General features: G+C 40.1%; 1 protein-coding gene across 1 annotated transcript in view; it reads right to left on the bottom strand.

Annotated features, from left to right (window-relative positions):
- The window catches only part of SPECC1L (sperm antigen with calponin homology and coiled-coil domains 1 like), a 63,771-nt gene that overhangs the window by 37,803 nt on the left and 12,152 nt on the right, over nt 1-13,816 (bottom strand). Inside the window, exons 2-5 of the mRNA XM_033075659.1 lie at nt 12,100-12,289; nt 6,702-6,861; nt 4,358-5,988; nt 2,977-3,184 (exon numbers count right to left, since the gene is read on the bottom strand). Coding sequence (XP_032931550.1) covers nt 2,977-3,184; nt 4,358-5,988; nt 6,702-6,861; nt 12,100-12,252 — 2,152 coding nt within the window. The 5' untranslated portion in view covers nt 12,253-12,289. The remainder of the gene's footprint in view (nt 1-2,976; nt 3,185-4,357; nt 5,989-6,701; nt 6,862-12,099; nt 12,290-13,816) is intronic.

Genomic DNA, 13,816 nt, shown 5'->3' with positions numbered 1-13,816 from the left:
CTGGGTACAAACACCAAGGCTCAGGCAATTTGTAGATCAATCTTGCTTTTGAGTTCATCATGTCAGATAATATATCTATGCAGCAAGAAAGGTGACTTTTTAAGGGTCCACCATTAGCTAAAAATACCCAACAGTACTAACAGTGTTAAAAAAAAAGTAGAAAAAATGAACATCCTATTGACTTTTCCAACACTTTGTTAGAAAAGGCCTAAATATGGTAATGTAAACATTTCATTTCATAACTGCTGTCAAGACCCTTTTAAAATGAGATACAGCAGAATTAAAACTGTCAGCTCCATAAAAGAGCTATTCACTGAACATTAAATATATGCACCTTCTAGCTCTATCCCTGTCCTAAAAATTTACTGAGTGACATAGTTACAGACTAGGAGAACATAGGTGCACCTGTGCTAAGAGAACATGCAAGAACTATTTTTGTGCTTCAGAAGAAACCTCTGAGAAGTGGTAAGCTAATCTACAAATACACATTTGCTGCACATCAGGAGTCAAACCTTGCCGGAAAAAATTTCCCCACAAGCTCTTATTAACTGCTTGGGAGAATAATATGTTTCTGTTTCCCCCTTGGTGACTGCAGATGACTAATGTGACAGCTGGGCTACCTGACTACTGCAAGTTTTTGGGAGTCAGAAGTGAAACTCGGAGGGAACGCGCCATCTAGTGCAGTGTGAGCCTTCCCCACTGCTGCCCTCCCTCCCCACTGCCTGTTTCAGCTCAGCACAGCAGGGAGGGTAAAAATATACTGATTATTTCCATGTTTCTTAGACTTTTTACATACACTAGAATCATAGAATATCCTCAGTTGGAAGGGATCTACCAGGACCATCCAGTCAAATGCTGGTCCTGCACAGGTCACCCCAACAATCCCCCTCTGTGCCTGAGAGCATTGTCCAAACACTCCTGGAGCTCTGGCAGCCTTGGGGCCATGACCACCTTCCTGGGGATCCTGTTCCAGTGCCCAATCACCCTGTGGGTGAAGAACCTTTTCCTGGTACCCAACCTAATCTCCCCTGACTTGGCTCCAGCCATTTCCTCCAGTCCTGTCACCAGTCACAGAGAGCAGGGATTGAAGAACACAGTGAGGTCTCCCCTCAGTCTCTTCCAGGCTGAACAAACCAAGTCCTCAGCTGCTCCTCACTAGGTTTCCCCCCCCAGGTCCTTTAAGCATTGTGCTTAAAGCTCCTCATCCCAGTATCAGCAAGCTCAGCTGCAGTGACTGCAGCTCTCACCACATCTGGATGGATGTCAGGAACATATTGTGAATTTGCATCCTGCTGCACAGAGATCCCTGTTTGTGCAGGTAGGCATATTAACAGCTAAAATGTGACAGTTCAATACCCAGATTACTGTGAAAAATGTTCCATTGTAGGTTTCTTGTGCCTATTTCAGTGTTTGAAAAGTGAAGCATGCTCTAAATACCAATGCTTGGAGTATTTCCCATTCTTGTATTACTATTTGTGTTAATTATTCATTAAATTAATCATTAAATTAATGAACATTCACCGCCTCATCTATGAGGCATTTTTCTCCTAAGTGTAAAGTCTGTCTTTAGTAAAATCTCTAAATTATAATTTTCCATTTTGTGTTTAGAATCCTATCCTTTAAATGCTGTATGTACTATCTCTAAGTCCCAGATTTTTCACGATGTTCTATGCTGCCAGTACTTAGGAGACTACCACGAAAAAACTCCTGTAAGAGGTTTAACTATGAGCCCACAATCAATAGAATTTTCAAATTGTCAGAAAAAATACAGTTTTCAAAGTTTATACAATTCTTCGGGTGCCATCCTTTCTTACTGCCACTAGATGCCACTCTCCTTCCAGCACAGAACTAAAACAACAGCTCGCTTCCCCCAAAGGATCACGTCAGGACATTGGCTGCTCCAGAAGAATTTTCCAAACTATTTCAAGACCAATAAATAACAAAGACTGTTGCAATTTTTGTTGAGAATTTCTCCTCTGGCAGAGGTTTGTCTGCCCGAATTTTTACCAGTCAAAATGAAATATCTGACAGCTGGTTTGAACCCATGAAGCAGAAGCACCTAAAAATCAGAGCTGCCTTGTAATCAGGTATTGCTAGGCAGACACCTAAATATCTACTTGACTGCTGTTTCCTGCACGAGTGTACTTCAGTTAATGGACAAAACAAAACAAGTAGAAAAGTGTTCAAACTCTTGAGCCTTTGCTCCAAAATGCTGTCTTTTAGCACAGAAAGAGAAAAAAATTCAGAATAAAAACTTAATTTGTAAAGAGAAGCAGTGATTGCCTTTCAAGATAAAGAAGGGTTGCTTAGGGAAACAACACTCACAGCCATGTCTGAAGATACTGAGCTTGAATAAACAATTTAGCTTGCCTAAGACACTAACTTTTCTTGATAGCAGACCAACTTAAAATCCTTTCTATGAGGATTTCCCTTGTTTTTAGAAGGAATCATGCTTTGGTTTTTTTGCTGTCTTGTTTCATCTCTGAATAACATGGAAGACTAACAGATATTTGAATTCTCTAAGTAGTACTGTGCAAATAACAGCTTGCCAAGGTAGAATTGCCCATGTTCTTATTTAGATGGAGACTAATTGCAGAATCCCAGCCCGTGGTAGGAATGTCTGAGCAGGTCTCCAAGATCAGAGAAGGAACTAAGGCACAGAGAGCTAGACAGCCACACAGGAAACATCTTTTCTACTACATGTTTTTCTACTTTGAAGAACAACTTGAAAACAGCAGTTTTAATATTTGCTTTCTATTCACAGGTTTTCATTCCCACACCAACTACTAACTGGGTCTGGAAAAGCTAAGCCAACTTGATTTTATTCTTCCCCTAGTGTGTGAGGATTCTGTAAAACCTAGTCTGACTTGAATTCAGACATACAAAAGACAAGTGAAAATATTTTCAATATTACAGTGTTCTACTTGAGCTTTTCTTAAATTACCCTTTCTCTCAAGAGAAATGCATAACACTTACTCTCCAAATCAGATATGATAAGATTGTCATGAAGCTTCACAGCACGGTGCTGCTCTACCTCATCCTCCAACTCAAAGATGGTTTCCTTCATGTCACTCCTCTCAGTCTCCTTTTCATCCAGTTCTGTCCGAAGCTTTTCCAGAGTCACATTGAGATCCTCAATTTGTTTCTTGGCTTCTTCTTGGAACACTCGGTATTCATCTTCAACCTAAAGAAGGATAGATCTTAGTTGCCTATTAAACACACTTTTAGTTGGGACAGAGTGGTGGGAAAACTCTTTACCCTTCCTTTCTTTTGTCAAAAGAGAAAAAGCCTGGTCTCCTGTGCATCAATTTTAGTGCTTGTTGGACCCACATGATGAGTGATTTCCTTAAGCAGGTGTTGTATTTGTGTGTGAGGTGTGTTAGTGAGTTGGAGCAGCTCACAGAGGAGTCTGTCAAACTATTAAGTTGAAAAAAAAACAAAACAGGGAAAGGAAGAAGTGGTTGACTTCTCCCTTTCAGGACAAGGGGAAAAGGCTTTTTTATCCTGCCTCAAAAACTGTAACATAAGTGACAGGCTGGGATCAGAGGCACGGGAACATTATTGACCCAACAGCAAAAACAGTGTGTCAGAAAAACAAGAGAAATTAGGTTGTGGCTTAGGGTGGGCAATGCTGGCAGGCACCAAGTTTAATAGACAAAATACCCTGCTTTTAAGTCATCTTTTTCTGTGGTTTTTATTTTAATAGCACTCTCCAAGTTTAATTATTAAAAATATTTTAGTATATTTTTCACCCCAAATTAAGGTTGATTCTAACAGGTTCGTGATCATGACTAACATGTTGATTTGCAGCTAATATATAGTTCACACATTAAATTTGGCATAAATTGTCTCTTCAGGAAGATATACCTTTAAATGCATATATAAAGTCATTAAATAAATTGTGTGACTCTAGTTTTTATATTAAATTATGTTAAATACTCTTACTAGACACAGCTACTGCATAAATTAGAAATATTTGGGTCAAAAGAGAACTGGGAATAAACATTTTGATCCGAAACCTAACCAGTACATAAAGTCTTGCAAAAGGTGTGCAATTTAAGCAGTGAATCAGTGCAGTATCTTAAATACTGCCTAAGTTTGGCCACTGAAATAAGTTGTGGAGTTTAAATATTTTGAAAAAGTAACACAACAGTTACCCTGTTGCTCAATGTATCCACATAATTTTTTCAAACGCTGACATCATTTTCATAACAGAAGTCAAAAGAAAGTAATCAGTCCTAACACTACTGGATTCCAATGGACCTCATAATTATCTTTTACTTCTGAAAGAACTACAGAGGCCAACAGGTCACTGTGTAGCTGGGGTGTCAGAATGCAATGGCATTTTAAGCACTACCTTAGCAATGGCATCTTGCAATCGATTGGCATCATTGCGGGTGTGAGCCAGCTCCTCCTGCAGCCCACTGGCCAAGGTCTCTGCTTTCTCCTTATCCAGCCTGACACTCTCCAGCAGGTCTTGTATATCTGATTTATCTCCAGAGTTGTGTATAGAATACAGCTCAGCCACTCTCTGCTTTTCATGCTCTAGCTGAGCTTTCAGCCTGTTCATCTCAATCTGGTCACTGGCGACTGTGGCTTTGTACTCCTCCAAGGTAGACGCCAGAGCTGTTTTGCTTTTCTGCTCGGACTCAATAATCCGTTCCATGTGGTGATTCCTTTCTTTTAATGCCCCTATCATTTCTTGGGCCTCCTTGTTGTCTTGTTCTGCCATCTTCAGGGTGTTGCTCAAGTGCTGCTGAACCCCCAGCAGCTGCTCCCTCTCGAAGCGAGCATTCTCCGCCAGCTCCATGTAGCGCTGCTCCAGCTCCATGTAGCGCCCGCTCTTCATGTCCTCATCAATGACATAGGAAATGTGGTGTTCATCCAACAGGGACCGGAAATACTCGATCTGACGGCTGAAGTGTTCCAGCTTGTCACTCTGCTGGCACAAAGACTCCATCAGGATTACTTTTTCCTCTCCAAGTCTTTCATTCTCGCTGTTCAGCTCTTGTGTTATCTGTTGCAGATCTGCAAGCTCTTGGAGGGTGGCTTGGAGCTCTTCAGCTGTACTGTGTTGATTCTCTTCCATCTGATGGATCCGCTCCGTCAGACAAGCTACAGATACTTCACTTGCATTGCCACTGCTTCCCTTCCTAGACCTCTCTATACTCGGTACTCCTTCAGATTCTGAAGACGATGGAGCATCTAAGGCATCATCACTTGATGTCAGTGGCTGATAAACTTCACTGCACTCACTGTCTAAATTATCCATGGAATTACTGTGTTGGTTGTCCATGAGAGTGTTTTCATCCTGACTTAACAAGTCTTCCATCGATCCAGGAGCAGAACCTTCCACTGAAGAAGTCAGAGTGCCCCCACCATCGCTGTGGCTGCCAGCTGTAATCTCTGGACTCAAAGACTGATAGCCAAAGAGTTTTTCAGAGTTGTCCAGCCTTTGTTCCAAAGAAAAGCCCAAAGCATTTAGTCTGTCTTTCAACATTCGATTCTCATTCTTCAGCTGGTTGAGCTCTTCTCGGATGGCAGTGTTTTGTTCCTGTAGCTGCAGCAGAGTAGACTCGACATCAGTTGGCTGATGGACAACAATGGCTTCTTTCTCTTCAGATTTTTCATCCCCCTCAAGATGATCATCGTTGAGTCCCAGTTGAGCACGCATGTCCCTTAATTCATTTCTCAGATGCAAGATTTCCACATCTTTAGTTTTTGCCAACGTCAGAAGATCGTTCACCTTTGCCTCCAGCGCAGCTTTGTCGCTGATCTGATTGTCTGACTTGGACTTGCTCATGCGGATGTCGGCCTCGGGGTTGGTGCGGCTGCGGGAGCGCTTTGCCAGCACCGCGTCGGGGCCCTGCCCTGCCGCCGGCAGCTTCTTGCTCTGGCTCACACGAGAGCGATCCCGGATCCTCTCCCGAGAGGAGCTTGACTCTTTATTTCCAGACGAAGTGCTACGCTTAGCTGTGGAACCTGGACCTGGATGTTTTATAAAAGTCAGGAACATGAATTTAAAATGCAGTATCTGTCACAGAAGGCAGTGTGCTTTGTATCAGCAGCACAGTGGCTGATTTTCTGAATCACACTGCTAAATACATTTCATAGAAAATACTGGAAGTAAGCATTAACCCAACATTCAGCATTTTCTGTTTTCTGTATTTTCATCTCATCGCATAAAAATGAAGATAGATTATTACTCCTTTATTTCCAGATGCTTTACAGCTTTGCAAGCATTACTGAGTCCAAAACACAGCAATGGAAGGCAAAACCTATTTCAATCCATATCAGTAACACACTAAATGATTTCACTTTTCCGAACAGTTTCTGAAAGCCCTCTTACTTTATTTCTATAAAGCAATACAAAATGTCCAAAATGTTCACTGTAACAAGTCATCTTGGAAATTTAGTGCTTGTGTCATGGATTTTTTAAACAGACAATTTTAGAAAAATCTATGATTCTGTAAATTAATGATATTATTTCATTTTATGTAATAGTTGCATAGTCAGTACTGAAAAAACTAAAAAGAACACCCTCCAAAAAAGCAATTACATTATTAAAAACGGGAAAGGAGTTCATAAGGTGTGTGATTTGACCATTTGAGCACTTCAGTAGGCAACCTGGATCCTCAATGCATTAAATGAAAATAAAAAGCCCCCAACTTCCACCTTTAAGAATCAATATATCCATTTACCTGCAATAGTTTTGGGTTTGTTTTCCAGACTGTTCATGGCTGTTCCTGGAGCTGAAGATGCTGTTGATACACAAGAGTTCTTCTTGGCCTTGACACCGTTGGTCATTGTCACTCCACCACCACCAGCCATCCCTGCTAAGAGGTCATCATTGCTCTTAGTCTGAAAGAAAGGGAAGAAGTAGCTTTAAGACAGCTGGCCCAGAAGTCTGCATAGCCAACATTTCTACTGTTAAAGATTCCTTCAGTTTAGAAAGTACATATTTGACAAGTCATGTGTCTGTGCAAGAATGCTGAAAAGTGTAAGTGCACTGCACTGTGCAGAGTCAGTTATCTGAAATGGAACTTTAACTCCTTACATATGAGTGAGCCTTGAAACTGAGTCTTCTCTCTCCTCCCAAAAATTCTTAATGTTTCAGTGCCAAAGAGAAATAAAAAACAACAAAAAACCAGTTAAAGCACAGTAACACATCATAGCATAAAACTTAAGTTTGCTTATGCATAAAAAATAAGAATGAAGGCAATTCTTAGATAATTAAACCACCAAACACCAGGAAGTTAGTATAATATCCTTCAATTGAGAATGATCAAATGTTTTCTGGTGGACAAATTCACAACAAAAAGATCAGATCAAAGAAGAACAAAAATCAATCCAACATTAGCAATATACAATTTCTAGCTCAAAATACTAAGCTACAGTTTCACTAGAAACAAGGACAGAGGTAGGGGAAAAGTCACCCTCACCATCGATCCTTGCCTTGCTTTCAAGCTCTTTTCTAGGGAGTTTTAAGAGACAGGGTATTATTTGTTTGATGGACTTTTTGTCTAACCTCATCTGATTGTTCCTGAAACTACTGTTAGCCACAAAAGCTGCCTGGAATGTGACAAGGCAGCAAGCACAGGATTCTCAACAACCAGATTCCCAAACAGAGAATATATCTTCCAGAATAAAGCAAAGTCTAGAAATACTAAGTTCTTAAGCATTAATTGGCAGGCTTTATACTCTTTAAAAATACAATTTTTCAAATGGTGAAAATCAAAATATGCTCAACATTTTTCCCATTATATGAGCAAAAAGAAAAAATTAAAAGAAAACAGCTGTGCTAGCAGCATTCCTTGAGCAACTGTATTATTATTCAGCTGGATAACACATTTGAACTGTCCTCCAACATCCCAGCTAGAAGGTAGTGCTGGAGTTAACCACTTGCTTTCCATCATGCCTGCAAGTTTGTAACTTCCAGCTCACACACCCATGCTAAAAACTACACTGCAGACATTACAATTCTATACATTTAGAATAGAAGCACACTTGCTTAATTAAAAAATTAGTAGCATGTCACTCTGTTCTCTACAGTCTGTTTGTGCAAGTGCCAATTCCAGAACAGCTAGGAGCACTGATCACAGCACTGTGGAGAGACCATGGATGGGATCTGTGCCATTTACAAAGAGCAGCTGCAAAACAAAAGGGAGCCCTGGGAGGAAAACATATCTGCTCTGCATGAAATTGGTAGAAATATAGAAAATTTACAGATAGAAACATTTAATTTTAAGGGTAAAATCCTCTAGGACAAGAATGTTTTTATTGAATCATGTCAGAAATGGTGCAGCCTTCTGTAAAGGTTTATAAAAGGTTGGAAGAAAACACATCACTGCAAGGATCCAGTCTGACGTGCATCTAAAGCTGGCTTTTCTGCTATGAAAATGCCATTGCTGTTTGCTGTGCAAACAAGGTTTTTCCAAGGGCTCCTTCCTCCCAGGACTCAGAGCAGCTCCTTGATGTGCCATGTCACACAGACATGCAAACAGGCACGGGCAGTGCAAATATAAATAGGAAAGCAGAAATCCTGGAGGGCTACAAAAGCCATGAAGCCCACCCAGCTCACGTGGGAGGACGGGCTGAGCACAAACTGCTGGTGTACAACAATCCTGGTCCAATCTAATTAGATTCTGTATCTAATTGATTTAGTGGGCATGGGGGTTCAGGGGAGGGAAACAACCCTGTGCAACTACTGCTAAATCAAGGCATTACAAAAGGAATTTTCTGCTTTGCTGCTGGATCTGCCTGCTAACGTGATAGTTCAAACAGACTGTGAGCTGTCAGCATTTTTACCCTGCTGAAAGACTGGGGAAATTAGATTAAGCTTTTAGACACTTAGAGTACAAGTACATGTTATCAAGCCAAATGGGTCAAGATGTGACTCAGCTTGAAGGAAAAAAATGCTAAGTAAAATACACACGTTCAGACATTAGTCATCTGCAGTCCTTACTGAACAAAGGAATTTCACACAGCTATTCTTCTTCTGACTTACCCATAAACTATTTCTGCTCTAGGTTGGAAGGCATTGCCTCCTCTGCAGCCAATTAGTAAACAGTTTCTCAAAGCTGTAACATTATATTCTTGGCAAAGAAAACTATTTAGCAAAGCTTTGGAAAAATTACAAACCAGCAGCTCTCTTCTTAATGCTCCACAATGGCAACCGTTCAGAACTTTTAAAATCAAAGTAATTTTGTAGCATATCTTTTTAATTGAAGTAAAAGCAATGGTGTATATTCATCAAACAACTTTGTCCCATTTACTAGGAACCATGCCATCCTGCTTAGCATTAAAACTCCTACATTAAAATATAATTAGAAAATCTCATAATTAGAAATGCTCAACCAGACCTATTTTGATTTTCTGTATAAAAAACACTTTATAATTATACAATTCATATTCTGTTTTCCTCTCACCACTTTCTTTCAGTGCAACGAAACTTGAATAATGACCTACACAATTCATTTCATCTTACTTTCTCAACAGGTATATCCTATTTACTGCATCTCATTCAAATCCCTTTATATATATATAATTATTCCTACCAAACATTTTCTTTGATGGTTCTTGTTGCTGCATTTGAGTTTTTCAAACATCAAACTTCACAACAATCTAATTAAATTACTGCATTTTGCAAACAGAATAGAAGCCCAGACACATGAATACTGAAAACACATTCTAATTTTTAATATTCAAATATTGGTCTCCAAGTCCTGGCTTTTCAGGGACACTGGATTTTGCAATTCATCTGAAGTACAGCTGCTGTCTAATTACAGCTGGGAATGTTACCAGCATCACAAGCTCGTTAGCTGAAGAAGTAAAAAAATAATGATCTTAAAACTAAGAACACATGATTTGTAGAGTATTTTTTTACTAATTAAAAATTAAAAGTGGTTGGCAGTTAAAGTTCTGTACTAGTAATGTGTGTGGGGTGCTGAACATTTATGCAAGTGCTGGGCAAAGTGGGAGACAAAAACTCCAGAGAAGGAACCGACCAAGGGCACTGGGAAGCAGCCGAACAAACAGACCCTGGGACAGCTCAGCTCTGCTGAAGGGTGGCTCCCACAGTTTCTTCCTGTGCTCATTGTCCACACACTTTGAAAACTCCACAAGAAAGGACAAATGTATGAAACAATGCAGTTAAAGAAGCCCACCCAAAGCTGAACACTGGCCTATAGTTATATCGTTAAGAGGATGCTATAATTACAAAATTATTTTCAATTTTGCAACATTATTACTGACTGAACCAAGACTGTTATAGTAGTGTATTTCCACTCTTTAACAGGGGCCTTTCACTCAATATCCAAATCAAAGGACTGAATAAATTAGTAAGCATTGCAATAAAGTTATTTAATGCCAGCTCTTTTTTTTTTTTGCCAAAGAATACTAAATTCAGAACACACACCAATTCATCAGCTCTAAGAGAACACCCTACAACCTCTGTGAGGAAAACAATATGCCAAATGTTTCATCAGCAACATCAAATATAAAATTACATGAAAAAATATATTTTTTAAAATACTACTTCTAATGATATTTTTTTCAAGTCAGAAATTACGTGATTTGCCAATACCAGTAAACAAAAAACCCCACAAACACCTAACTTTGTTATATAAGCACAGAACACTCAAAGAAGATTCATCATTATCATTAAGTCACATAGTTGGCACAACATCACCATAACAAATAAAAGACATCCAACTGTATGAGTAAGCCTGATTGGACATGGTTTGAGATAAGCCTTAGTAATCAAGAGAAAATTTTCATTGTGCCTCAAACTCATAAGTTGTCATGAATTCTAATCCCACACCAAAACATAGCCAGAAGTGTTACTAATATAAATAAAATTGTGAAAGCATACTGGGTCAAATCTGTTCAGTGTTAGATCATCCTCCTCCTTTATCTCCCTGAGAGGTATGACATAAGAAACTTGATAAGTAAACTACAAAGGACTTCAGCTGCTTTGAGAGGTTTCTAGAAATATGAAGTAAGTAGTGTCAACAAGCATCAAAAGATTATTTAAAGCTAAGAATACTGCAAGATGCATTGGGTGATGGAAGAAAGGAGGGGCACTGGGAGAAAACCTCCCTGAAACCTGGTTTGCAAGTTCATCAGCAAAAGTATTAACCATTCTTCCACAAAAGAAAAGGAAGAAGAGAAAGGGAACACACCTTTTGACTTCAGCAATCCTGCAGAGCTATTGCAGGGAGACCTCAACTCTTATACTTCTTTAATTTTGGATCTTTCTTGGCAGTAATTTAAATGGCCTTTGTGGTTTCCTGTGTGTCAGTGACAGTGGTTCAGGTCCCAGCTGGACACCCTGTTCCTTGCTCTGCTCATTTGTTCCAGGGCAGCAGCAGCACAGCACTGCACCCTGGGCTGCAGAGAGCAAAAGGAGCTGGATCCAGCTCACATCTCAGGAAAAGGAGTAAGACCAGGCAGGCTCATTCCATCCATCCAACCCAGATGTGGTTGCTCCCAGGTGAAAACTCCACACCAGCACACCTCAGTGTGTCTGATTGTTTGTTGGAAGCCATGTGCTCCTATACATACTGCCCTGTTTTGCTACTGTAACAAAAAACCTCTACCTTTGAACTTGTTCTGGGAGCAAGAATCAACTTGTGAAAATTCAGCTCAAGCAGTACTCCAGTACAAAGCAAAGGCCAAAACAGCCAGAAGAATTCTGCTGCACTGACCCAACACTGAACAAAAAAGTTCTCATGTTAGATATTTCATTAGTTCTTTCTTCAGAATTTGTAAATAACTCTTATCAAATCCTGTTAGTCACTGACACCATTCAAGCATAACAAATAACAAATAACATTGGTGAGAACACAACTTCCACTCTGCTCCTTTTGCAGAACAGCCAAGTCCTGCACAGCACACTGCTCTCCATCTCATCCTGCAGCATGAATGACACACAAGATCCTGTCACCCTGCCCAGGGCTCTGTAACTACCCAGATTCCCTCCAGCTACCCATGCAATCTCTAGTCTAAGCTGCATTAAAGACAAGTCTTGAAATTCTACCCTTTTTAAAGCTTTCTTGTAAAAAATACAAGTAATCAGAATGTTTTACTGATTATTACCTTCAAAAGAGATGCTGATGTCCCGGTTTTGGAGAGTTTTGTTACTGCAGACACTGAGGAGCCGTTTTCTGGTTTGGCTTTTTCACTTGTTTGAGCTTTATTTACTCCAGGCACTTTGGGCACTGAGCCAACACTCCTGCTTGCTTTCTTCATTCTGGGCTGTCTGTTTATGATGCATTTACAAATAAATCTACAAGCAGAAAGAAAGAGACTTTAAATATAAGATACAGATGAAAAGCAATGTCTTTTTTTATAATGTTCTATTTAAGATCAGAAATCCAGAAGAGCAGCAAAGACCACAAATTAGAGCCAAACAAAAGGCATGTGACTGACCAATGGTTTTTGCCTTTTTTTTTTAAAAGGGATTTTTGCTAAGGACTAAGCACTTCCTACAGCTCCACTCCAAATTATAACCTTTTTTTTTTTTTTTTAGTTCTTGTTCCACAAATGGCATTGAACCAAGGATATTTTATAACTGACCCATGTTGCTGAGTTCACTCGTAGCCAGTAAAAGAAAGGTTTATTAGGGAGCAATGTCCTTTATTTCTGACTGTGGGAAGGAAAACACAGTGGGAGTATTCAGGCAACAGTCTAACTACCAACAACACTGGATCTGAGAAAAGATTACCACCAGCTCAGTAACTACAGCGCTGAGAGAAAAACGGTGGTCACGGAGAAAAACTTACTCCACAAAAAAAACAAGGAAGCTGAAAAATCCAGATTCCCTCAAACCAAGTATTAAAAATCACAACAATAAACACATGGAATTTTACAAAATTCAGCATGAGTTGTGTGATTTTGAGGATTATCTGCAAAAAGAAACCAGAAGCAGCTCACTGGGCTCCACGGCCCGCAGCGAGGACACTCCCGCAGCTCAGCCCAGCCTGCAGTCCCTGACAGCAAACTGCCAGCACTGCCATTCCACACACAAGCACACACAAAAGTCCAGAAAACAAAGCTGACTTTATCCAAACCAGGAGCAGCCACAGCAAACCCAAAAACTGTAGGTATTCCAACAGCAGCTAATTCCAAGGAAGCACAGACTAACAGGAGAAAGCCACAGAGCAGCTAGGACTTGAAGCATGGGCTACCAGAAAGACGAGACACACCAGGATCATCTCCTCCTGCAAGAGTGAGAGCTGGCAGCTGTTTGCTTCATCACCCCTGAGTCTCATGTCATGGGATGGAAGATTAGGAGGACAACATCCCCACTCCACTTTCAGTCTCACAGATTCCAGGTGGAACTAAGTGATCAGGTTTATCTGAGCCCAGTACCTCACAGCTGACTGGAAACATGAAACATGTCCATGAGCACTGAAACATTTCCATCTCTTAAAAACTGAAGCATTCCAAAGGCACAAAAAGCAGATTGATGACTGTATGAATGAGATATTTGACATAACAACATAGTGGTCAGAAGTACTAGATAATTTCAGCTAACCAAACTAACACCATCCTTCCTTCTGAGAATCACCTCAGCTGCACACAAGTATATTTAAATTCTGACTTTTTAGCAAAGTCAGTAAAACTCCAGGAGTTCTTCCTCCTCAGATCCCTAAGAACTGTTAGCAGAAGCAACAGGAAGCTTCATCTTAAGACCCTGAAAATATTTGTTTATAGCTTCCAGATTTCCTTTAGCTCTGAAAGCTGCCATGAACAGACACAGAATACTTTGTTTGCTGTTGCAGTTTCATCATCACAATGTCAAAAATGCACC

Source organism: Catharus ustulatus, chromosome 18, assembly GCF_009819885.2.
Source record: "Catharus ustulatus isolate bCatUst1 chromosome 18, bCatUst1.pri.v2, whole genome shotgun sequence".
NCBI lineage: Eukaryota > Metazoa > Chordata > Aves > Passeriformes > Turdidae > Catharus > Catharus ustulatus.
This window is presented reverse-complemented; position numbering and strand designations above follow the sequence as displayed.